The 27,794-nt window shown below is 42.3% G+C and overlaps 1 protein-coding gene and 1 pseudogene across 1 annotated transcript in view; one reads left to right on the top strand and one right to left on the bottom strand.

Moving 5' to 3' along the window:
• Positions 1-897: 897 nt before the first annotated feature.
• On the bottom strand, positions 898-10,473 carry LOC124143064 (annotated as a pseudogene).
• A 6,150-nt stretch (positions 10,474-16,623) lies between these two features.
• LOC124129193 overlaps positions 16,624-27,794 on the top strand; it is a 41,014-nt gene continuing 29,843 nt past the window's right edge. Inside the window, exons 1-2 of the mRNA XM_048381746.1 lie at positions 16,624-16,834; positions 22,062-22,251. Of these exons, the coding sequence (XP_048237703.1) occupies positions 16,801-16,834; positions 22,062-22,251 (224 nt within the window). The 5' untranslated portion in view covers positions 16,624-16,800. The remainder of the gene's footprint in view (positions 16,835-22,061; positions 22,252-27,794) is intronic.

The following is a 27,794-nucleotide window of genomic DNA, read 5'->3' as shown; positions in this document are numbered from 1 at the left end:
CAATGATGAGCTGTGTTCCTCCATGAGTTGTGATGCCACCCAATACCATTACCCTTTAAAACCTAAACTGACGACGTTGGGTAACTCAAGCGTCGCTCAAACGTTCTCCAATACGCCTGTAGATCCTTGCACGACCATCATAGTTGTCCATATGAAAGCTGGATATGTAAACAGCACTGTCTTCACTTCTGAATCTCAGATGCCGTATTCACCAAGCTTGGCGTGCCTGACTGACATGGAAGCAAAAAAAACAAAACAGGATTTGAGCCAAATATCATAATGTTTCGTTGAAATATGTCGAACGGTTTTCTGATTTATGGCCCGGAAACGAACCCTCGAAATAATTTCCATGGAAACAAAACAATAAAGTTTTGAACAGAAAATAACAAGACGCACCAGTTAAGCTGATGTGCAATGTATGTGCCACCATCTTACGGCAAATATTATCAACGAATGATCATTTATATTATTCACTGGTGTTCTAAGCTGAGCCCATGGTGTGAGCAGTAACTGATAAAACCGTGATTGAGTATGGCTTTACGCCGATTTTAGGAATATTCCAGCAATTTCACGGCGGGGGACACTAGAAAATGACTTTACACTTTGTACCCATGTCGGGAATCGAACCTGGGTCTTCGGCGTGACGAGCGAACACTTTAACCACCAGGCTACCCGACCGCCCACTGATAAAACCGTGGGAATTCTACTAACAGCCTAGGTGAAGAAGGGTGTGCTGGGCAAAGAAAGACTTCCTGGCTCCAGTACTTCAATCAAAAGATTCCCCCCCGACCCGTTCCCCCAAACCACCCCACCCACCCACCCACCAACACAGAGCCGCAAACAGCAGCAGACAAGTGATTCTAGGACTGGTCAGCAAAGGATGACATCAGACGTTTTGCCTTTCATTCTAGTTTATGTTTACATATATGGCAAGGCCTGCGAGTTGGGTTATGAGTAATGCGACGGCTACAAGCAATGCGACTTGAACTGTCGCCATGTCTGTGGAAGGTATTGCTGACGAGTCAAAGTCTGCAACGTGAGGGATGTCTTGTCACGCCATCGACCTTCTTTTACGACGCTGTGTTGAACAGGAGCTGCCATCACATGAGTTGGTACAGAGCGTGAAATTACACATGAACGTCAAATGCAGATTTCCGTTTAGCCTGCAACATAATTGTTATCAAGTGAGGAAACATTTGTATGGTTTGTTTGGGTGGCGTTTTACGAGCCATTTTGTAGATATGCTCCCGCTATAACACATAAGCCCGTTAATTATCGAATGACAAAGGTGAGCGAGTTGGGTTTAACGCTGCTTTTAACAGTGTTCCAGTTATATCACGGCGTGTCAGCTTAATGTGGGAGGAAAGCCCGAAGTGTTGCAGCTCTCAGACGTTTACCACTTCGGTGAAACCCACGAGCACGGGTATGGTGCTGACAAACCTAGAAACATAATCGGGGCGAACCTGGATTCGAACCCACAATCATAGGTTTCTGGCGTGCCCAAGGGACGCAACTCTGCACAGCGAATCGCGGCGCTTTAGACGACCGGGCCACCCGTGCCCCCAATGACTGAAAGGAAGCGTAACGCCAAATGACGTTGGGGTACGAAGACATGCAGTCCTCCAAGTCATGCAGTCAGACCACCAGATATAATTTCGTCGCTCCTTCCAAAAGGGGCAGTTACAGTGAGACATGAAGGAAAGTATACAGCAGGTCTTTTGAAAGTAACTGAAAATTGAAAGAAATGGTCTATTTAACCATCACTCATTTCTCCAACAGTTTGCAAGAACTGAATTTGCAAGCATTCATCCCCCAGTCTATAGAGTAATTGTAATAGATAACATATTAAATCTATGAAATAACTGTTATCAAGTATCATAGTTAGCCGGGTTTTACTTTATAATGTTGGAAACAATATTCCATATTGGTAAATCGATGAGACTGTAGGGGTCCCCAGTAGTAGATATCTGTAGAAGATTATTGCACTTATATAGCAACGTGGGTGCGTGCGTGCACTTGTCTGGCAATGCCGATTTGATAGTGCTAGCTCACCGAGATACCATGCCGCAGATTACCAGATAACCGAACAAGCTATGTGAGCAAGACGGGTTTATCATCACAACTTGTCCCTTAAGATATACTTACTTGAACATCTCGAAAATTGGACTGAAAGTTTTATTTCCTTCGGTAATGAAACCGATGTCCTTGGCAAACACAATGCCGTCTCCACATCCAGCCCGTAATATTGCATACCTCTGCCCCTGTTGGACTCCTACAGCATCGCACGCAACTGGCTTTAAACCACTTTCCAAGCTCGAACCACGGACCTCCCCTACCAACCGGACCTTCTTGGACAAGGGGACAACGGCAGCGAGGGTTTCATTCCGGATATCCACCAGCTTCAGAAACTCTTCTTCAGCGTCTCTTTGCGGGCCTTGATGTGACTGGATCTCCTTGGCAGCAATGAGCGGCCGACGTAGGACCCCTGTGGCTTTTATGTGGATCAAATGTACATGTTATCAGAAAGTCTTTTTGTTGTGTAGTCACATCGTGGAATCGATCTTTCCATGATACTCCTATGTGCAGCTTAAAGAGATTGGCTTTACTGCGAGTGAACGCGAATACACTGGGAGTGAAGTTGTAGGATACAGGCAGGTAGAAGTGGACAAAGTCTGTGGAGTTGAAATGGTGCCTGGAGCCGTTGGAGCAGACCGCCGCAGCTGACAGGTCAACATCTGTTATTATACTACATTAAGATATATGTGACGTGTTTATCTTACATATAATATATTATCAACTCGAAAGGCCTGTCAGATCATATTACAGGGTATTACTTCGGTTGGGCTGGGAGATTTCTTATTATTCTGTAACATCCAAACATGGAGTTCAATGTGCCGACTTAAGGCTAGTCAGCACTAACATTAAAACGGCTCCCAGACCCTAATGCCTAGTTGTTTGTTTATTGTTCAAGTTGCATTATAAACGAATTAAACAAAATAAACATGATGAAACCAAAACAGTTGTCTGTTCCTTGTGCTGACTGAAAACCGTCGTCATGAATATTTGTGTTATAAGTGTGAAGAACGGAATGTGTATTATATTTAGACATTATTGAAATTGATAATATTTGTAAAATACAGTGAAGTGTATTCATTTTGTTCCATTGCACATCTAAAATATGGTATACATTAGGCAGTGTTGATTAGGCAAGAGAAAATAATATTCAGCATGGTAATGTTGAAATTGAATAATAACATTTTCTCGAAAAAAGAGTTGCAGATCATTATTCTTTTGTTATCTGCCAGTGTAATTTATTATTGAACAATGGTTGTGACCGTGTTACATTGTTCCTGTTTAGATTCAGTAGAAGTTCAATGCATTGTATTTGGACAATGATTAGTTATGGAATGTAGTACTATTTAATGTAAGCGGTGGTGAGGAAGTTATTATATTTAGATGCTAAATTCTCTGTAAACTCCCAGAAGAGCAACGATGGATGTCAAACGTTATAGAAACATGTCGAATATTCTGTGATGTTCTAGTGACACTGGACTGGTCAAGCACTGTGTAAAAAGTGCTGGAAGCTAGTTTGACTATATAAGTGGAGAGAGCACGTGTCTATCATCTCACATTTCATCTGACATTACATCAAGACCAGCTATCTGGGAAGTTTGACCACTTCTCTTTGATAAGGATTCATAAACACATGCGTATGATATAGTCGGAATCGCACAAGAATTTTCTTCTGATAAGGATTATGCTTTTGTTGCTTTCATTTAGAAATGAAATCTTTTCTTATAAGCATTTAAAGAAGTGCTTACAATATACTGACATTGTGTTGAAAATTGTCAGCAGTTTAGCTTAGACGTGGTAAGGATTATTTGCTGATTCGTCAATATTCATATTCAATGAAATGCTATATATACAAAGTATTGTATATTAGAATTAAACACTATGTATTTAGCTCGCAAATACATTGTGGATATTCATAAAACATGATATTTACCATCCCAAAACGCAATCGCCTAACGTCTTCTATATTTGTTTGTAATATAAAGTAGCAATATTCCAGCTCGCTGTCGATGCTTATTGCAGACTGGGAGAAGACAACTCAGAGCCCCGCCAATCATGGTCTATTCTCCCAGCAGTGTTTTTTGTACGATAAAAAAACTCTTACTCGTCGTTTATTTCATAAACACACACATACGCACGCATGCACGCGCACACCACACACAAACATATAACATACGTCACAGTATAGCATTCAAATGTCTGAGGAACTTTGACAGTTTTCTTAAGTACTTACTTTGCCATTAATTGTGAACAGTTTACGATATTTAACTATGTTTGGCCAGTGTGTCTAGTATTCATTAACACATTCAGTACGTAAGGGTAAAGGTGTATTACAGCTGAATTAATAGTGGAACTCGTCACCAATTACTCGTTAGTCACACAATATACATATCCTTTGTTCTCGTGGTATAGTTACTTATCGGCCTGTTTCTATTGGTAGGTGTGTTTACCAGTTCCAACAACAGTAAAGGTTTAGAAATATAATCAGAGAGAAGTAACTATTAGCCAGGGATAAATATGACCAAGCTTGTTGCGTTTCAACGTAAATGATGTAATCTTATTCTTTGGATTAGGTAATACTTACTTACACCAGTATGGTATGGCTCGTTTAGCAATTTTAATGCTTAGTTGTACTCTACCCAATTCGCCAATTCTACATTGAGGCTTTTTTGTCTGAGTGTGTGTATGTGTGTGTGTGTGTGTGTGTGTGTGTGTGTGTGTGTGTGTGTGTGTGTGTGTGTGTGTGTGTGTGTATGAATATATACACAAATAACTAGCAGGCATTCAAAAGCCACTACATTTCCACTTGTGCACAGTCTGGCCTTAAGGCTACAATAAAAACAATTTTTGGCTAGCGTAGCAAGTTTCTTTTTAGAGTACAGGAAGTTAAACACACCAACCCGATTCCCGCGCCTGTTTTAATTTACTCAATGTATGTTCATTTGAAAACATCAACAAATTTCACACAAGATCATCCAATCACAGCTACCAGATCTCTCAATCAACATTCAATATTTCTCAACGAAAGCTGCTGGCCGATCGACTGATTCAGATTTGGTGTGATTTTGATGGAGCTTTGGAATCCAGTACAAAAGAGGAATAGGAATGGACATGTCTTTAGGTACAGAATTATGTATGGTACAGTAGGTGTAGGATTAACAGTAACACAGTGTACTTACATGGGAGAGATTAACAAGCTTGGGTTAAGAATAACAACAGAAGTATAGTATTGTACCTGCATGATGGGCAGAGAAGCCAACAAGAAGGCATTAAGTGTATGTAAGAGGAATAATAGGAGACGGAGCGTCTGCTTAATGGGCTCATAGAAGGCGCATGGAATGAAATAGTCTTGGTCTAGCCTTTTAATTTCACACAAATGCCTATCAAACAATTCATTTTCGTATCATCACTATTTGATAGTAATTCATTAAACACATGGTTGTGATGTAGTTGGAATCGTAACATGGTCTCAGTTTTGAACAGAAATGTCTTATGATCATGGAAAGGGTTCATTGGCGTTGCTCTTGGTTTATGGTCTGGTACTGTATAGGGGTTTTGCCATGGTGTCGGTCTTAAAGCCCAACCCTGACTATAAATAGCCCGCAAGGTGGCGGTGTTTCAGTTTTGAACAAAGACTGACAATGTAAACACAAACGAAAGTAATAAAAGAAAAACCCAGTGCAATGAAAAAGTACCATGTACAGGATATTTTTTAATAATAATATTCACGAAAAAAATCTTTTCTAAAAATGCAAAATAATTTATCAATTTATCCCAAGGTCGTAACCCTGATCACGTGGTGGGTATTTGGAAGGAATCTTTGCGATGACGCCGTGAATGAGGCTGTGTGTATTACATTGTTGAACTGCCCAGGAAGATTGTTGAGGCATTGACATTATGACAGATGTTCGTCATGGATGGAGAGAAAAATGTATCTGAGAGAAACATTGTTGCTTTGAGCTTCGAGACAAAACACTACTGCTGAAGTAGCCAGCGACCTGAATTTAAGCTTGATGAAAGTAATGTTGAAACCCATTTTCACGCACATGACAGAATTAACGTGATCTACAATTGCACCGTCATAAAAGGACCAGGTCAACTTTATCTTTGTTCCCATGTTTATTAAAAATTCGTTTCCGAAAAAAAGCGAATCTATCTACATCATAGATTAATTCATAGACTAGATTCTAGTACCAAGTGTTGAACCTTTTTTAAAATGTCATAAAATAAATTACACAATTATTGAAAGACATTTTTTGATAAGTCATATATTTTATTTCGACCCCCCGCTCTCTGATTAGTTGAGGCTTGAGGGGAGAAACACATGCAAAAATATGGATGGCCTTATGCAAATGACACTTGGCATGCCAATCAACAGGGATCTGGGACCCTGGGACCCGCCAAGTTTCACGGATCGAGTTACTTCGGCATGAGGAGCTTCATCGGACAAGTGAGACTTTGCCAAAATACATTGCTACGGGGCAATGAAAAAACGACAAGAAACCACTTTGATCACTTGAAAATATTTTTGACCATTACCAGGGTTTTTTACACGATCGTTGTCATCCAGATTCCAGATGAGGCAAGACGAACACAATGAAGAAAAACATTGTTGAAATCACCGATTGCTGTATATATTGTGAGAAATGCTATTTATAAACTGCAGATATACCGCACACCACAGGATAACGATTGGTGCCCAAACACATATTATGTTTCTTGTTCATTTACACTGCTCATATGCATCACGACAAACGTATTTCGTTCTCGTCCAGAGATTTAGAACTATAATTTGTGTGTTGGACTGTGTTGGATAAATCGTGGACATTCCACGGTATCATTTTATGAAGATGTGAAGACGACATGGCAGGTAGGTTTTGAAACCAAAGATGTACGCGTTTGTTGAAAAGTCTTGGAATCGTTTGGTAGATATTTATATTACCATTAAAACTTACGTCCTTGTTGTCAAACGGCCCACGTGGGTGGCACGTGGGTGGCACGTGGGTCGGTGTTTACATGACGTCATCTATTTACGCATTAACCAATGAAATGTATGTGTTATCATGACGTCATATTGACCTGTCAAATCACTTGTATAAGCTCCGCCCACTAGAGTGCGGTAGTTACTACCGCAGATGGGGCTTTAACTGAATTGCTCTGTCAATCGTGCCACGTGAGGAGGGGCGGGGGAAGGAGGAACGTGACTGAGTCTGGTCCATGGAATGTAATTGTCCCAATATTATCTAGTATCTAAACATATTGCTGCTTGTTTTTAGGGGGAAGGGTTGGTTTCGGTGCTTTAGGAGATGCACATTGTCCCGAAATATATAGAGATACTGTAAAGGGATTTTATGATTCCAATAAAATATTTTACACATTACTCTGACTGGTAAATCATTACTTGAGGACTAGATATTCATTACAGGAATGGCCTAAACAATGGCAGTTGTTTGCCTGGATTAATTTGTCACATTTCTTAGATAATTTGCTATTCAAATTGTATTTCCTCCTCTGCGAGCCATTGTTTTATATGCAGGGATTAATATTAAGAGGATTTTCTCGTAAACAAAATCGGACATAGCAATCAGCACACTTTCTTTATATCTCCCAATGTATACCAAATCCCTTAGTGGTGGTGCTGCGATCAGTATGTAAAACAAACCCAGTTGTGTTTGTACAAAACAGACTGATTGTATGCTGGCTATAGTTCGATAAAGTTTCAGTTGACAGCAAAAAGAACACGTTTATAGGTGAAAGAACATATTCAATGTTTTTAACAAATTCAGATAAGACCAGTTTGTTTATCTCCATTCTACCATGACGGCAACTTTGAAAACGGCGCTCTCTTGCACTGCGTAACAACACAGGCACACATTTCAGCAATCTTAGAACATTCTGAAAAGTGGTCCACGGTACAATAGTTATATATGTAACAATTATTACTTAGCTTCAAGATTAAAAACTCCATAGTCGTTAGTAGTTCAAAATAAGTGTTCAAAACACATACTTTTTCAAAAGAATTTGACAAATAACACTACAAACTTTTTCCAAAAACAGATGTTTTTTTAATTTCTACCAACTTGGTGTACACTGTTGCACACTGTGGATTGACTGTCAATCCTTGGAATTTTGTGAGAGCGGTCATTTCTTGGAAATCGAACATGCCATCATTTCTATTGTAGGGGTGACAGGTTGTAGAAAAAGGTTTTAAAATGCTAAACTAATACATTTCTACAAAAAAAACTTTTGAATTACCATTCTACTATACATTTAACATGTGTAAGTGTTCTGAGGTAGTTAGCAATCACCCCCAGTAAATAATGATAACATCAAAATAATGCCTCTCCACCCCGAACTTGGATGTGGCAGGACTTGACCTACATCACGGTTACTCACACCTTGCAGCTGTCAATGGCTGTGGCTGACAATCTTGTGTTTACATTCTCCGTTGCAAGTTAAACCGAGCAAGATGGCAACCCCAAGCTATGATGTGGTTCAACATTAACCTGTGATTTACTGGGAATGATCGAGCCTGGTGGTACCAATGGTACTGAGTATGACTGATACTGAGTTACCAATGGAACTGAGTGTGACTGAACAGACGCTTTTTAGCCGGCCTATGAGTCGGACATTTTGTCACGAGGTAGGGCCTATCTCAGTATCTGCATGATGTGACCTGTCAGTTTCAAGATTTCATGGATTCCAAGCCAGAGTGTGAATGGAATCAGACATTCATGGCCCAGAAATAGTGGGTCGTGTATGATTTTCTTAATTGTGCATGTTCTGAAATATATTTCATCAAGTTTGTCTTCAATTTATGTCGGGACATTGTTTTCGTGGATTTTCGAATGGACAAGTGTTTTCTGAGTTATGGACTTTCAAATCCTTATGATGGTAGTTGACGGAGATGGCAACGAATATCTATTACAAAAAGGTTTTGAAACAACACGAATAAAGTTTTTTCATACAATTTTTAAACTGTTATATTTTGCTTTCATTGTCGGTTGTTTCAATGTGGAAATAGCTTAAATTGTTCTGATTCTGGCCTAACAGTTTCATAAACATTTCATCTGTATGCAAAAGATATCCCTGCGTTAAATTGTTTAATGTCATCATCGAAGCAGTCAGGGTTGCGGCCTAACCAACGCCAAAAATATCCAATATCAATACCTTATTTCCACTATTTGACGCTATGCCATCTTTTAATTTCATGAGAGCCCTTGAGTCAGCATGTATTAGAGACCTGGCTGGTATTAGAGACCCAGCGTGTATACGGGGAAATATAAATACGTTTTACAGTTCATATGGTGTGATCGATCGGCAGCCATTTTCTATGAATCGATATGTCAGCTGTCTATGTATTCATACGAACATTTATTTTGTGAAAAGGCTTAATATATTTGAAAGGGTTTCCGTAGCAAAAAGGAAACCTCATTTTAACCAGTCAGAATCAAGCATTCCTCAATGTCATTGTAGAATCCCATATAATTATCATATCATGTCATATCATTAAATCATCTCTCTGCTTCAGTGTCGTAATTGTGGATCGATGAACACTCATGCTAATATCACAGGTGGCAGAGTAACACGTTTATTCTTACAAAAGGTATGGCAGCCCTATCCATGTTCGCTGTTGTCACGTTGTTCCTTCATTACAAAGCTAGTGCTGAAGATCATACAGCATTATCTGCAAACCATATTCTGAGTGTACTTAGTTTACTCTCCCATGAATGAGTCTGTTGTTGAAGACAAACATAGCGTTGCCTCATGTGCTGTACAGTGTGCCACAGACACCAGATGTGTGGCTTTCAGTGTGTCTTCAACTGATGACATGTGTATGCTTCACCATGAGATGTTTCTGAGAGGAATCTGCAACAGTGGGAATCGGCGCCACTACAATGTAAGTCAAAACTATATTATGTTTTATTATACAAATATATATTTGATGTTTAATTTACATGATATACGGATTTGTTGCTGATCATTTAGATATTTTAGTCTTGAGTTTTTTTAGCAAACATTGGAATAAGTCAGAATGCTTGACAGCATCCCCGTGATCGAATATTCTCATTACGACCCACCATAGTCAATAAAATAAAGAAATAATTTGAAACTCTGGACTAGATCCGTGCCAAGACCCTCACTGTGACTAGAGATATTACATAGCAGACTTGTATCATATAAAGATGATATTCTTTAAATCGATTTGTAACCTAACAACAAACGATGTCACTGTCGATCAGTAATGGCCATAGTTTTCAACATGGCTGCTGTGGAGTCGAAACCATTGAATATTTTGTTCCCATCATTGGTGGGAACAAGTATGTAAAGTTTCAGCTTCATTGGTCCAGGTGGCGACGGATGTCCAATATGCAGGAATGATGCGTCGGGGGGAACCATGATTTGAACAATAATTATTCACACGTGGGTGGGGTTCTTTTAATCGAAATTTTCTATACTATGACCGATTATAAGTGGTAATATACTGTTACTTTTTTGTGGTAACGTTTCTTATAAATTGGGAAATAAGCTAAAAGTATATGGTTTCAACTTGCCAAAGGGCACTTTCAGGGTTTTTATAGGTCATTCTTCTATATTATAAAAAAAATCTGAATTATGTCTTCAGGAACCGATGTGGTTATTAAAATCGTTAGCTGTGTGGGAACTTTGTAGATACACATAAACAAAAATATACTAGAATTTATTGTCCTGAGCCAAAGCAGATGCTTACCACGGACATGACAGATACTGAGTTTTGCAATGACTAAGGTTAAGAATTGCGGAGTTATGAACCTTCATCACTGAAGAACAAAACATGTCGAATACTAGTGTCATGAAGATCTCTCCACTTCAGTATTTCAGACAGTGAGTGTCTTTCGAACATTTAACACAATCGTACAGAACGTTGATGACGAATAAAAGTAAGAAAAAGTGTGAAAATACTAAAACAACGAAAACAAAGTGCGCGAAATCTCCGACACCTGCCATTGAAAATGTAAACAAAGACACAGAAGTGAGTGATGTGTGTAGAGTCATATCAGAGAGTCTGAATTTGTTATCTGGACAAAATATTGACCTACCCCAACCACAGCCAGTGCAATCGGTCCCCAGCCATGACGGGATGTGGACCCAACCCCAGCACTACCTACCCTACATGTCGACACATAGTCAAGTGGCCCCCCAAGGGTTTGGTCATCTAACACCCCAGTCAAATCAACTGCTTGAGTTGACAAGTAAAATGAACTTGGTTCTCTCTAAACTTGACAAACTAGATCTGGTGGAAAGTGCAGTGCATGACATTAACACTAAAATTTCACAAATGGGACAGAAAATAGAGAATACTGATAACAAGCTTCAACATCTCCAAGAAAGTGTAGATTTTATGAGCGCACAGTATGATGAGGTAAAAGAACAACAGCAGACAAAAGACTTGACAAAAGCAATAGAAAAGAAACAAGCATTAGAAACAGCGGATCTTAAAGAGGAAATAGGAAAAAATATACACTGTATTGATACACTACCCAATAACTTGCATGATACAAGGGAAGAAATGTTGGACCTACAATGGAGGGGGATGAGAAACAATCTGCTATTCAGTGGTATAGAAGAGGAGGATCAGGAGAACACAGAAGAGAAACTGAGAACCTTCATCAGAGACAAACTGAAGGTGGAAGAGGAGATAGTGTTTGAAAAAGTGCATCGTCTCGGACCACATCGTCCTTCCCGGATTCGCCCCGCTATTGCGCGTTTTCTCCACTATCCACAACGAGAGATTGTGAGAGATGCTGCACCGTCAAACTTAAAAGGAACAAGGTATGGTGTGAACGAGCAACTACCGAAAGAGTGGAATGAACGTCGTAAGACACTCTTACCAATTTACAGACAAGCCAGGCAGAACCAGGAAAATGCTAAACTTGTCAGAGACAAACTATTTATTAATGGAGAAATAGTATACCATGAAGGAAACAGCCCTCGCTACTAGGACAGTCAAGGAGATCATGCACCCGGACCTCATCATACAGATGTAAATAGATAATATGCTGCTACTCCTCGTTATAACAACGTAAACAATGAGGGACACAAGTGTGATTTGCAGATTAGCATTGATGTTATCTTAACGCAACAGGTAAACTGTCTCTTTATAAATGTATGTGGACTCAAGTCAAAACTGTTATCACCAGAGTTTTGTGAATTTATTGAACGTTTTGAAATTTGTGCTTTGCTGAGAGTAAGCTTGATTGCTATGATACTGTAGAATTACCTAATTAAAATCCTTTAGTTACCAAAGGACACAACGTCACTCAGTACGCTCAGGGGGGATTATAGTGTGTATTAAAAATGACATTGTTGACAGGGTTACCGGTGAACCATACAAGGATGAACATGTACTTTGGGTACATATACATTTGCCTCAACACAAGAATATCATGCTTGGTACTATATATATACCACCTGAAGGATCACCTTACTTTACACCAGAATGTTTCACAAACTTAGAAAATGATATAATTGATTATAGAAATAATGATAATATTATTGTAATGCTTGGTGATTTTAATGCAAGAACTAACAATAAGTCAGATATTATTAATGCTGATGATACAGACATACAATATATAAACATACCTGATGAGTTATTGGAAGAAATGCTAGATCAACATATATATTGAGTGAACATGGAATGACAAAAGATAGGTGCTCTATGGATACTGGGCATGTGAACAACCATGGTAACACACTTTTGGGTTTGTGTAAAAATAATAATTTATTTATTCACAATTGAAGAATTGGAAGTGATAAGTCTATAGGAAAAGTAACATGCAAAGGTACAAGTGTGGTGGACTACTCAATTTCAACATATGATGCTATTCAGTACATATCGGATTTCACAATACATGAATTTGATCCCTTATTTTCAGATGTACATAGTGCAATCTCTCTCACACTGAACATACCACCAATAACCATAGACACTGAACCTCACAACACCACACCCTTTCAAAACAAAACTAGGAAATGGAACAAAAAACTATCTCAGGAATATACTGCTGCTGTCAACACAGATGAAATCAATCACATCAACCAGCAACTTATAGAGGTAGGAGAACAAAGAAAATAGCCTCAATGACATTGTGGATAAATTAAGTGAAATTTTCATCAAGGCAGCTAAAGATACATTTGGAACCTACACCATCAGGGAATCGAACACTGTAAAACATGTTAAATTAATTAAACCATGGTTTGGCAAAGAGTGCAAAATAGCACGAGGGAAGTACCACAAGATAAAACAACACAAAATAAAATGAGGCTCGTAAACGCAAGCAGAATATATAAAAAGACTCTTGTGAAATATAGTAGACTCCATAGAGATGTGTTGCAAAGAAGATAGATAACCTGCAACAACATGACACTAAATCTTTCTGGAAATTGTTAAAACGTGGAACAAGAAATGATAAATCACCACCTATTGGTGAGCTTTTTGAATATTTTAGGGCACAGAATGAAAATAGTGAGTTTGAAACAGATACGAACATTGACTTTAATACAGACTCACATGATATATATATATACCCATGCTGTGCGATCTGGGGCACGTGGTGTTATAAATGATGTACGATCTGGAGAACGTGTTATACCTGCTGTACAATATGGAGAACGTGTTATAACTGATGTACGATCTGGAGAACGTGTTATACGTGCTGTTCGATATGGAGAACGTGTTATACCTGCTGTTCAATATGGAGAACGTGTTATAACTGATGTACGATCTGGAGAACGTGTTATACCTGCTGTACGATATGGAGAACGTGTTATACGTGCTGTGCGATATGGAGAACGTGTTATACCTGCTGTACGATATGGAGAACGTATTAAACCTACTGTACGATATGAAGAACGTGTTCTACCTGCTATACAATATGGAGAACGTGTTATAACTGATGTGCGATCTGGAGGACGTGTTATGCGTGCTGTACGATATGGAGAACGTGTTATACCTGCTGTGCGATATGGAGAACGTGTAATACCTGCTGTACGATATGGAGAACGTGTTATACCTGCTGTACGATATGGAGAACGTGTTATACGTGCTGTACGATATGGAGAACGTGTTATACCTGCTGTACGATCTGGAGAACGTGTTATACGTGCTGTACGATATGGAGAACGTGTTATACCTACTGTACGATATGGAGAACCTGTTATACGTGCTGTACGATATGGAGAACGTGTTATACCTGCTGTACGATATGGAGAACGTGTTATAACTGATGTACGATATGGAGAACGTGTTATACCTGCTGTACGATCTGGAGAACGTGTTATACGTGGTGTACGATATGGAGAACGTGTTATACCTGCTGTGCGATCTGGGGCACATGGTGTTATAACTGAAGTACGATCCGGGGCACATGTTGTTGAGAACACGTTGTTACAACTGTTGGACGATCTGGGAACATGTTATTATAACAGCGGAACGTGCAATATAACACACACTCAGCCAGTGACGTCAAGGTAAAATATCACACACAATCAGACAGTGACGTCAACATGACACACATTCAGCCAGTGACGTCAAGGTACAATATCACACACAATCAGACAGTGACGTCAACATGACGCACAGTCAACCAGTGACGTCGTCAAGGCACAGTATGACACACAATCAGCCAGTGACGTCAACATGACACACAATGTGCCAGTGACATCAAGAGCAGGGGCAACATTTGGAAGGTCCGTGGATCGAAAAGGCGAAAACATTATTGCTGTATCTGTGGACAGGTGAACGCCGGTATTGTTTGATGGCTTTGTCAGTAATGCTGGTCCCCGTCACTCCACGCCAGCTTACACTGAGCGGACACTGCATGGTGCAATGCCATCTCATGAAGAAAATTAAAACAAGCGTATTCGATGTTAGAGATTCGATAAAAGGACAGCCTCACGAAGCGATAACCAGCATTAGAGACATTTGGTGCATGTTTATCTTAACGTTTCGTTATTCGATTTTAACAAGCACAAATGTGTGAAATGACTTCAAACCCTTTACGTCACCTTCACTTGACACATATCATTTAACGCACATGTCCCTGTCTCTCCAGAACACAGTTGCCTCCCCTGTTGGAATTTTGCTATCGACCACACACACCTGTGTAAATAAGACAAGATGTCGATTTTCACGAATTGCGTATGAATGATACCGTATGTTATCAATCTCAAATCAAACGGTATTAGCACCACGCGAAGTGGCCCTACCTTTGCCCCCCCTCCCCCCTTCTTAGCAGAGCCCCTCCCCAGGCCCAATGATGGCCCGTCACGAGCGCCACTTCGCCTCTCATCCTGCCTGCCTGCTGTGTAGGCCGTCTTGTTTAACCACTGTCTATGTGTTTAAATATCACTGTTTACAATAGCAGTACCATGGTCATGCATCAGTCAGATCCCACCACGATAGATAATCGAGACTAGATTGTGTGAGATTAATTCAGGCCGATTATTTTGATCTCAACACACCACATACAACCGCGCCCAGTTGAGGTGTCCAAATTACAAAATTGCCGTGTCAAGGTATTCTTGACATTTACTCCAAACTAGGTCATTTCTTATACGGGCAATGTGAGATAAAAACGACCCCTGTTTGTATTTTAACACACCATGGTGGATACATTTGCGTCATACCTTGATTTGTTACTCTCCTATGTACCAATGGATGGATTACTGAGAGGCTTAACGTTCACATCAGGTTCCTGGTGAGGCAGTTTGACAGAGAAGGAAGGATACTAGACAGTGAACATCAGAGTAAAGAGGTAAGTTATTCATAATTTCAAAATTTGTAAAGAGTTGCAAAAAACTGTGGTGATGTAATACCATAATAAACTTCTTTTTCTATACAAGTTGCCTTGCCAATATTTCTGGCTTCGCCAAAACGGACATAGCAGATTCATAGGTATATTTCCTTGGCAAAGTTCAGTGGGTTTAACATCACAGTTCTTCATCTATCCATGTGTTGTATGCTTCTGTCTTGTCGCAAGCATTGTTAATCTAATTCTAATTCAGATTAAAATTCGGTACAAAGTTAATTCAAATCCATATGTAATTCATCAATAATGTATGTTCACTAAATGTACACAAATTACATTTGTTAAGTAAGGATAGGAAGAAGTAAGAAGTTATCACATATGTTCTTTATTCGTGCATTAAAATGAAATATTAATGTCCCAACTGTGTTTATCGAAGCGGAACAGCCCGCCAGTTAGCCCTATCCGAGGATATTTAATTTACGGCCCGCTTCCTGCAGAGTTGATCATAAACACATCTCCATTAAAACACAAGGTTAGTCTTAAATTCGGCATCTTAGACAGCTACGAATGCTTGGTCCACCACCATGTGTAATGTAATCAAGTACAGTGTTGATCTGAACAATTTAAACGTTGAAACACAGACGCAAGCGTATTATGTTGTGCTTAAGTATAAGAGTTCAGGGCAAAAAGGGGTATAAAAAGTTGTTATGTAACAATACATTTATTTGAATTCGGATTCTCGGAATTCCCAGGGCACCTGCTTCCGCACACCACCTAGTTAAATATCCATATTAGGCATTGTCGATCACTGCTGTTTCTGAGAACCACGTCAGTGTACAAGCATTATTTCGTCATATTGCCCAGAGAGCAGTGACGGGAGGTTGTGAAAAGCGCCCGTCTTGTGTGTGAGATCAGTATACGACCTGCTTACATCATGCAGCCCTGGACTGTCATCGTCTTCGTTGCAGGTAACATTTTATATTTATATTTAAATTTTCTGTAGCATAACGTCAACTGACGAACATACAGCAGAACCTTTCTCCCGAAGAGCGCATTTGGCATATTAATTATCGCTAACCAAAGCTTCACACATCTGACATATGAATAATTAGGTACAGAGTATCGGTAAGACTCGCTGATACATTGTTTATTTCTAATACAGGGTATTTACACTTGCAAACGACCCGTGAAGATCCGGGTTAGAATTCAGCAACCCATTCGTGCTTTGAACAACAAACAAACCATTGCAAACTCGCGTGATAACCTCTTTTGACGGCCCCATAATCCTGCAAAATGAACAAGGTATTTAGTTTTTGTTTTTATCTAACTTCCACGTATCTGGTACACAGCAGTGTTTCCATATGAGATAATGTTGGTGAAGAGCTGTTTCCAGGTGTAAGTCACGCGATATATCGCACTGTGAACAGACAGGGGGTTAGGCAGAAGAGGTCTGTCGTGCCCCAGGCAGACTTTTGTATACGCTAGAAAAAGGGGGCCATAGACTACATACCCCGACCCGGTACACTATCAGACGGGACACTTAAGACAATCCCCCGTTGTCGTCATCAATCGACTCTCTAGCCGTATTTCGTAGAAAAGAAACACAGCATCGCAGCTGGCTGGAAGTCAGACGCAATTTTGGACTGCATTTCTACATCATGACACAATCGAAGATCAGCAAAATTATTTTCAGTAATCGTCAATAAGCAGTGTGATTTTTGGTTCAGTCTGATTGGATAATTGACGGCAATTGTTCAGTTGGTTACATTCACACATATATATTCTCAACAGCAAAAGTTCCTGTGACACCAATATTTAAGTGTATTTTTCAAACAAGTAAAGTTTGGTTTTCAATATTGTAGTACATGTGTGGAATCAAGTCACCAAAACGCAATTGCTACAGAAAAGCATGCATTCCATGCAAAAGTTGACTTTTATGCAAGCCCAATGCATTTCACTGCCCAAGAATGGGTATAAAAACATGTGCGTTAACGGGATTCCATATGCATTGTTAAGCATCGTGTAACAACAACAATCGTGTAGTTATTGACAGAACCCTGGCATCCGGAAATGGTTCTGCGCATGCGCGAAGACGGCATTGTGGGTAATGCGTGCGCCTCCAAGATGGCGGCACGTCTGGTTCCGAAGGGGGCATCTCCCCATCCAAGATGGCGGCGGCGGGAAGGCGGGAGGGAGGGAGGGAGGGAGGAGGAGGAGGGTTCTTTGTTTTGGTTTGGTGGTGGTGATGTAGGTGGAGGTTAGTCAAAGCAAAGATGGAAGCGATCTTTCGGGAGAGATGGGTGGCCCTGAAAAGGGCCGTTTGGAGGAAGATGATGAAAAAACGGGAACCGGAAAACGGGAAACGGAATCAGGAACCGGAAGCGTCATCCTAGCTACTTTGGTAGCGGCCAACGACCAAAGTAGCTACAGTTGTAGCATGGCGTTTTGTGGTGTTCTGGCTTTGGCTTGAACTCGTCGGCACGAGTCAATTATTCTATCCACTCTGATGGTGCACAAGTCAACCATTTGACCCACTCCTCCAATGGTGACATCGTCCCTGATTCCACTATATGTATCTTAACACCTTAAGATGCATCGTCCCAAGGTATTGGATACGCCACCCCATCGCATCGTGTGGGTGTACAGCGAATGGCAACTGCTCCATCACGAGTTGGATGAGATGGCAGACCGCTTAGGGGTCACTCTTGAGTTTGTGCACAGCATGAATGAAGCGGATCGTGCCTTGCCTGAAAAAGGAGTGGCCCTGCATTGGCTTGTCATCCATGATTTGCTGGGCAACAATACGAAAGAAGAAGAAACGGAAGTGCTGCGATGGTTCACCAAGAAAAGTCATCACCGAAACACATCCGTGCTGTATCTCATGAAGCCTTTGAAGACGCCACCCAAGAACCATGCACTCACCTGTTCTTTGACTTGAGTCGTGGCCAATGCAGAAGGCCCAGACCGCTGAAGACATGGCCCATGCGGGCTTCGTGTACACGCAAAGCACCGACAGCGTGTTCTGCTTTCCCCTTCTTACACCTGGAGTCATCCTTCTCATCCTGGCTTTGATTCATTTCAAGAACGTCTGAGGTCTTTTCAAACGTGGCCTAAACAGATGACCCAGACCCCTTATGACAGGGCCATGGCTGGCTATTTCTATCCAGGACGAGGTGATCGTGTTATCTGTTATTGCTGGGGTGTGACACTCTGCCAATGGGAAGCCACAGACAAACCCTGGAAAGAACATCTGAAGCACGCCAAAATCCCCTGCGAATACTTGTTTGTGTTTTGTCCTGATGAAGAAGTGAACGAAAAATACAGACGTCTGTTGTCCGAAGAAGCATAGAAGAGAAGAGCAGGGTGTCTTGTTCACTCCTAGTGACAAAGTTTCCTGTTCACAAAAATGATAGTGACGCCCCCTCATCCTGTGGTTTTTGTTTTATTGGTTCATGTGAGTGGGGATTAAAAAAAAATTGAACAAAAAAATAGGTGTTGTGTTGTTATTAGGATGGGGATCGGCGGGCACACCCGAGGGAAAAAACAGGATCGACATGCACACCCTAGAAAAAACAGGATCAAAATCTAATCAATCAGAAGCTTGGGTTGTCGACCTATCAGAGGTCTCCCATGGTAAAATCCATTTCCATGGAAAACAAACACAAGGGTCGGGCCGGTTTGGAAAACCAGGGCTCGGGCCGGGCTGCAGAATGGACCAATCAGCGCGCTGCGTGTTTCACCAATCAGCATGCAGCAATGTTCGATCCGGTCCTTCTCCTATAAAGAGTGAAGCCACTCGAGTGGAGTCCTCAAAAAAAACCTAACCAAACCAAAAATCCTTCACCCATCCAAAAAAATCGATAGAATAATCACCAAACTCCAAACAGGCCACACCAAACTAAATAGCCACCTCCTAAAAATTAAAAAACACCCAACCGGGAAGTGCCCACAATGCAAACACCTAGAAACCACAGAACACGCACTCATACACTGCACCCACTACCATACCCACCGAGCAATACTACAAACAAACCTAAAACTAAATAAGGCTCTTACCCTAGAAGCAATCCTAAACCCACATAATAACATAGAAAAATTTAAAGCCCTAGGCGTATACTTGACTAAAACAGACCTAATCAATCGCATCTAAAATAATCCAACCACCCAACACACCACATAAACCAACAAACACACCTTAACAAACTCCCTTAGTCCACCCACCACACCCCCCAGGCATTTATTCCAAATTTCAAAATTTCAAAATCTTATATAAGCAACCACTAAAGCCCCCTCTCTGGTTGCAAAACTTTTGTTTCCCTTTTCAAACTACACTAAATGGCCCGGCCGGGCCCGTGTGCGAAATACGCTTCAGTCGGAAAGCGCACGTAAAATCTCCAAGTATAGGTAAGTAAGTAAGAGTGGAGTCAGTGTCACTTGTGAAATAAAAAATCGCATCGAGAATGGCAGAGAGGAAGGGCAGTACGAATACGAGTGAGGGATCCATGGTGACTGAGCTGACGGATGCTTATGGATCCAAGATTGATCTGTGGAGTAGGAATGGCTGTGATGATAGGTCGCCGCCGACACCACCGCCGTCGCCGTCCAGCAACCCGACGTCGCCATGCCATCAATCTTTTGAAAGCAGGGTCACTTCGTTTGAGTCGTGGTCAATGCAGAAGGTCCAGACCGCTGAAGACATGGCCCATGCGGGCTTCGCGCACACGCAAAGCACCGACAGCGTGTTCTGCTTTCATTGCGGCGTGCGAGTGAGAAGATGGGAGAATCAGATCTACCAGGAGCCTGCGAATCAGAGCAACGTGTATCATGGCCGCCTTCCTAGGAGGACGTTTCCGTTTCCCGTTCCTGTTCAAGTTCCTGTTTCCCGTTTTCCGGTTCCCGTTCCTGTTTTTTCATCTTTTCAGGGCCACCCATCTCTCCCGAAACAAACGTTTTGATCATTGCTTTGCCAACACAAACAACAATCCAAAAGAACCCATTTCCTCCCTGGAGGTATAGGCCTACGAGTAAAACACACGCCTACGAGTAAAATACCACGTATGTCTATCGATCTCTCTCTATCCATATAAATATGAATATATATATATACACATATATATATAAACGTCTGTTTGAAGACATGCGTGACACCACGTTTGCATGGAGACACGAATGGCAGCACGCATGTAGGCATATACGAGTGCCAACACCTAGGCGTGGATGAGCGAGTGACAACGTTACGTATGTCTATCGATCTATACCTCTATAAACGTCTGTTTGTAGTCACGTGTGGCACCACGTTTGCATCGAGACACGAGTAAAAACAATGCCACGCAGGCATACACGAGTGCCAACACCTGCATGGAAACACACAAATACAACACGTAGGCATTCCTACATCACGTCCATGTCTGTCCATGTTGGTCCACCTTTAGAATTCAGATCACCGTTCCACAACATGATCGTGGTGGCGGTGGACATGTCTACCCAAAAGAACAGGATCGAAATCTGGCCCATCAGACGCTTGGGTTGTCGACAAATCAGAGGGCGCGCTCGCCCTGTTCGGGTCTCTGATTGGTCGAACCGGGGGTTGTGCTTTCTCTCCCATGGTAAAATCCATTTCCTATGGAAAAGAAAACACAAGGGTCGGGTCGATTTGGAAAACCGAGGCTCAGGCCGGGCGCCAATCAGCGCGCTGCGTGTCGCACCAATCAGCGTGCAGCGATGTTCGATCCGGTCCCTCTCCTTTAAAAAAGGATCCTTGTAATACCCTCTACGCTTGTTTTTTTAATACAATCAAATAAGTGCATAAATTAAATCAACATGCTTAATGGACAAGAAGTAGCCACCAAACGTCGTTACAGACAATGAAGATAGATGCCTCTCAAAGACTCAAATAACAGCAGAAAAGATGGACAGCTGATTGTAACGTTTATTTGCAAGAGGGGGTCAAACAGTTTCTAAATGACGTTATTTGTTATTTGATTACATGAAGTGCGAAATGGCCCCATCAACATTCCCCATGTATACTCCATATCTTCTGGTTTAATATCAAAACACAGGTTACAACTAGCTAGGGTATATAGTGCGAGCACCCCACGGGCACCGTTACTGACAAACTAAGAATGATTATCAGGTAGTAGCTGCAGGTGCGTCATAACGATTCTCATTCTCATTCTCATCCTGCCGTTGTTTCAGTGTTAGCGCTACCAACCATCAGAAGCCAGGGCGCCCTCTCAGAATGTCCCAACCTTAAACAGGACATCATCGGGTGTTCAACGCAGTTCCTGAGTGAAACATCCATCAAAGGATTCTTCACAGATTTCACACAAGTTTTTAATTTTACATCTTTTCTGTCAAGCTCGAAAACGTCCTTGTGTCAGGCATCGTACGTGTTTTTTTCATTTATTTTTATTTATGTAACAGTAGCCGTTCTCAATGTGTAGGGAATCACTGTGAACAATAGCCGGTTTCACTGTGTATAGTAGCCGGTCTCACTGTGTAGAGAATCTGGACTCACTGTGCACAATAGCCGGTTTCACTGTGTCCAGCACCTGGTATCACTGTGAACAATAGCAGGTCACACTGTGTATAAAAGCCGGTCTCACTGTGTACAGTAGCCAGTCTCACTGTACAGAAGCAAGTCTAACTCTGTACAGTAGCCAGTCTCACTGTACAGAAGCCGGTCTCACTGTGTACAGTAGCCAGTCTCACTGTACAGAAGCCGGTCTTTCTCTGTACAGTAGCCGGTCTCACTCTGTACAGAAGTCAGTCTCACTCTGTACAGAAGGCAGTCTTACTCTGTACAGTAGCCGGTCTCACTGTACAGAAGGCAGTCTCACTCTGTACAGAAGCCAGTCTTACTCTGTACAGAAGCCGGTCTCACTCTGTACAGTAGCAAGTCTTACTCTGTGCAGTAGCTGTTCTTACTCTGCATAGTAGCCGGTCTCACAATGTACATTATATTATCACTCTGTACAGTGGCTGGTCTCACTGTACAGAAGCCAGTCTTACTCTGTACAGTAGCCAATCTCACTGTACAGAAGCCAGTCTAACTCTGTACAGTAGCCAGTCTCACTATACAGAAGCCGGTCTCACTCTGTACAGAAGCCAGTTTTACTCTGTACAGAAGCCAGTCTCACTCTGTACAGAAGCCGGTCTAACTCTGTACAGAAGCCAGTCTCAATGTACAGAAGCCGGTCTCACTCTGTACCGAAGCCAGTCTTACTCTGTACAGAAGCCAGTCTTACTCTGTACAGAAGCCAGTCTCAATGTACAGAAGCCAGTCTCACTGTACAGAAGCCGGTCTCACTCTGTACAGTAGCAAGTCTTACTCTGTGCAGTAGCTGTTCTTACTGTGCATAGTAGCCGGTCTCACAATGTACATTAGATTATCACTCTGTACAGTAGCTGGTCTCACTGTACAGAAGCCGGTCTTACTCTGTACAGTAGCCAGTCTCACTGTACAGAAGCCGGTCTTACTCTGTACAGTAGCCAGTCTCACTGTACAGAAGCCAGTCTTACTCTGTACAGAAGCCAGTCTTACTCTGTACAGAAGCCAGTCTCACTGAACAGAAGCCGGTCTTTCTCTGTACAGAAGCCAGTCTTACTCTGTAAAGAAGCCAGTCTTACTCTGTACAGAAGCCAGTCTTACTCTGTACAGAAGCCGGTCTTACTCTGTACAGATGCCAGTCTTACTCTGTACAGAAGCCAGTCTTACTCTGTACAGAAGCCAGTCTCACTGTACAGTAGCCGGTCTTACTCTGTACATAAGCCAGTCTCACTGTACAGAAGCCGGTCTAACTCTGTACAGAAGCCAGTCTCACTGTACAGAAGCCAGTCTCACTCTGTACAGAAGCCAGTCTTACTCTGTACAGAAGCCAGTCTCACTCTGTACAGAAACCAGTCTTACTCTGTACAGAAGCCAGTCTAACTCTGTAAAGAAGCCAGTTTCACTCTGTACAGTATCCGGTCTCACTCTGTACAGAAGCCGGTCTCACTCTGTACAGAAGCCAGTCTCTCTGTGTACAGAAGCCAGTCTCACTGTACAGAAGCCAGTCTTACTCTGTACAGAAGCCAGTCTCACTCTGTACAGTATCCGGTCTCACTCTGTACAGTAGCCAGTCTCACTCTGTACAGTAGCCGGTCTCACTGTACAGAAGCCAGTCTTACTCTGTACAGAAGCCAGTCTTACTCTGTACAGAAGCCAGTCTTCCTCAGTACAGAAGCCAGTCTTACTCTGTACAGAGGCCAGTCTCACTGTACAGAAACCGGTCTTTCTCTGTACAGAAGCCAGTCGTTCTCTGTACAGAATCCAGTCTTACTCTGTACAGAAACCAGTCTTACTCTGTACAGAAGCTAGTCTTTCTCTGTACAGAAGCCAGTCTTACTCTGTACAGAAGCCAGTCTTACTCTGTACAGAAGCCAGTCTTACTCAGTACAGAAGCCAGTCTTACTCTGTACAGAGGCCAGTCTCACTGTACAGAAACCGGTCTTTCTCTGTACAGAATCCAGTCGTTCTCTGTACAGAATCCAGTCTTACTCTGTACAGAAACCAGTCTTACTCTGTACAGAAGCTAGTCTTTCTCTGTACAGAAGCCAGTCTTACTCAGTACAGAAGCCAGTCTTACTCTGTACAGAGGCCAGTCACACTGTACAGAAGCCGGTCTTTCTCTGTACAGAAGCCAGTCTTACTCTGTACAGAAGCCAGTCTTTCTCGGTACAGAAGCCAGTCTTACTCTGTACAGAAGCCAGTCTTACTCTGTACAGAAGCCAGTCTTTCCCTCTACAGAAGCCAGTCCTACTCTGTACAGAAGCCAGTCTTACTCTGTACAGAAGCCAGTCTTACTCTGTACAGAAGCCAGTCTCACTGTACAGTAGCCAGTCTTACTCTGTACAGAAGCCAGTGTCACTGTACATAAGCAGTTCTCACTCTGTACAGAAGCCAGTCTTACTCTGTACAGAAGCCAATCTCACTCTGTACAGAAGGCAATCTCACTCTGTACAGAAGCCAGTCTTACTCTGTACAGTAGCCGGTCTCACTCTGTACAGTAGCAAGTCTTACTCTGTGCAGTAGCTGTTCTTACTCTGCATAGTAGCCGGTCTCACAATGTACATTATATTATCACTCTGTACAGTAGGTGGTCTCACTGTACAGAAGCCAGTCTTACTCTGTACAGTAGCCAGTCTCACTTTACAGAAGCTGGTCTTACTCTGTACAGAAGCCAGTCTCACTGTACAGAAGCCAGTCTAACTCTGTACAGTAGCCAGTCTCACTGTACAGAAGTCAGTCTCACTCTGTACAGAAGCCAGTTTTACTCTGTACAGAAGCCAGTCTTACTCTGTACAGAAGCCGGTCTAACTCTATACAGAAGACAGTCTCACTGTACAGAAGCCGGTCTCACTCTGTACAGAAGCCAGTCTTACTCTGTACCGAAGCCACTCTTACTCTGTACAGAAGCCAGTCTCAATGTACAGAAGCCAGTCTCACTGTAAAGAAGCCGGTCTCACTCTGTACAGTAGCAAGTCTTACTCTGTGCAGTAGCTGTTCTTACTCTGCATAGTAGCCGGTCTCACAATGTACATTAGATTATCACTCTGTACAGTAGCTGGTCTCACTGTACAGAAGCCGGTCTTACTCTGTACAGTAGCCAGTCTCACTGTACAGAAGCCGGTCTTACTCTGTACAGTAGCCAGTCTCACTGTACAGAAGCCAGTCTTACTCTGTACAGAAGCCAGTCTCACTCTGTACAGAAGCCAGTCTCACTGTACAGAAGCCGGTCTTTCTCTGTACAGAAGCCAGTCTTACTCTGTAAAGAAGCCAGTCTTACTCTGTACAGAAGCCAGTATTTCTCTATACAGAAGCCAGTCTTACTCTGTACAGAAGCCGATCTTACTCTGTACAGATGCCAGTCTTTCTCTGTACAGAAGCCAGTCTTACTCTGTACAGAAGCCAGTCTCACTCTACAGTAGCCGGTCTTACTCTGTACATAAGCCAGTCTCACTGTACAGAAGCCGGTCTTACTCTGTACAGAAGCCAGTCTCACTGTACAGAAGCCAGTCTCACTCTGTACAGAAGCCAGTCTTACTCTGTACAGAAGCCGGTCTCACTCTGTACAGAAGCCAGTTTTACTCTCTACAGAAGCCAGTCTCACTCTGTACAGAAGCCGGTCTAACTCTGTACAGAAGCCAGTCTCACTGTACAGAAGCCGGTCTCACTCTGTACAGAAGCCAGTCTTACTCTGTACAGAAGCCACTCTTACTCTGTACAGAAGCCAGTCTCAATGTACAGAAGCCAGTCTCAATGTACAGAAGCCGGTCTCACTCTGTACAGTAGCAAGTCTTACTCTGTGCAGTAGCTGTTCTTACTCTGCATAGTAGCCGGTCTGACAATGTACATTAGATTATCACTCTGTACAGTAGCTGGTCTCACTGTACAGAAGCCGGTCTTACTCTGTACAGTAGCCAGTCTCATTGTACAGAAGCCGGTCTTACTCTGTACAGTAGCCAGTCTCACTGTACAGAAGCCAGTCTTACTCTGTACAGAAGCCAGTCTTACTCTGTACAGAAGCCAGTCTCACTGAACAGAAGCCGGTCTTTCTCTGTACAGAAGCCAGTCTTACTCTGTAAAGAAGCCAGTCTTACTCTGTACAGAAGCCAGTATTTCTCTGTACAGAAGCCAGTCTTACTCTGTACAGAAGCCGGTCTTACTCTGTAGAGATGCCAGTCTTACTCTGTACAGAAGCCGGTCTTACTGTACAGAAGCCGGTCTTACTCTGTACAGAAGCCAGTCTCACTGTACAGAAGCCAGTCTCACTCTGTACAGAAGCCAGTCCTACTCTGTACAGAAGCCGGTCTCACTTTGTAGAGAAGCCAGTCTTACTCTGTACAGAAGCCAGTCTAACTCTGTAGAGAAGCCAGTCTCACTCTGTACAGTATCCGGTCTCACTCTGTACAGAAGCCGGTCTCACTCTGTACAGAAGCCAGTCTCTCTGTGTACAGAAGCCAGTCTCACTGTACAGAAGCCGGTCTTACTCTGTACAGAAGCCAGTCTCACTGTACAGAAGCCAGTCTAACTCTGTACAGTAGCCAGTCTCACTGTACAGAAGCCGGTCTCACTCTGTACAGAAGCCAGTTTTACTCTGTACAGAAGCCAGTCTTACTCTGTACAGAAGCCGGTCTAACTCTATACAGAAGACAGTCTCACTGTACAGAAGCCGGTCTCACTCTGAACAGAAGCCAGTCTTACTCTGTACAGAAGCCACTCTTACTCTGTACAGAAGCCAGTCTCAATGTACAGAAGCCAGTCTCACTGTACAGAAGCCGGTCTCACTCTGTACAGTAGCCAGTCTCACTCTGTACAGTAGCCAGTCTCACTGTACAGAAGCCGGTCTTACTCTGTACAGTAGCCAGTCTCACTGTACAGAAGCCAGTCTCACTCTGTACAGAAGCCAGTCTTACTCTGTACAGAAGCCAGTCTCACTCTGTACAGTAGCCAGTCTCACTGTACAGAAGCAGGTCTTACTCTGTACAGTAGCCAGTCTCACTGTACAGAAGCCAGTCTTACTCTGTACAGTAGCCAGTCTCACTGTACAGAAGCCAGTCTTACTCTGTACAGAAGCCAGTCTCACTGTACAGAAGCCAGTCTCACTCTGTACAGAAGCCAGTCTTACTCTGTACAGAAGCCGGTCTCACTCTGTACAGAAGCCAGTTTACTCTCTACAGAAGCCAGTCTCACTCTGTACAGAAGCCGGTCTAACTCTGTACAGAAGCCAGTCTCACTGTACAGAAGCCGGTCTCACTCTGTACAGAAGCCAGTCTTACTCTGTACAGAAGCCAGTCTTACTCTGTACAGAAGCCAGTCTTACTCTGTACAGAAGCCAGTCTCAATGTACAGAAGCCAGTCTCACTGTACAGAAGCCGGTCTCACTC

Source organism: Haliotis rufescens, unplaced genomic scaffold (assembly GCF_023055435.1).
Source record: "Haliotis rufescens isolate VD_foot unplaced genomic scaffold, xgHalRufe1.0.p SCAF_4, whole genome shotgun sequence".
Lineage (NCBI taxonomy): Eukaryota > Metazoa > Mollusca > Gastropoda > Lepetellida > Haliotidae > Haliotis > Haliotis rufescens.
Note: the sequence above shows the minus strand (reverse complement) of the source record. Positions and strands in the feature narration are given on the sequence as shown.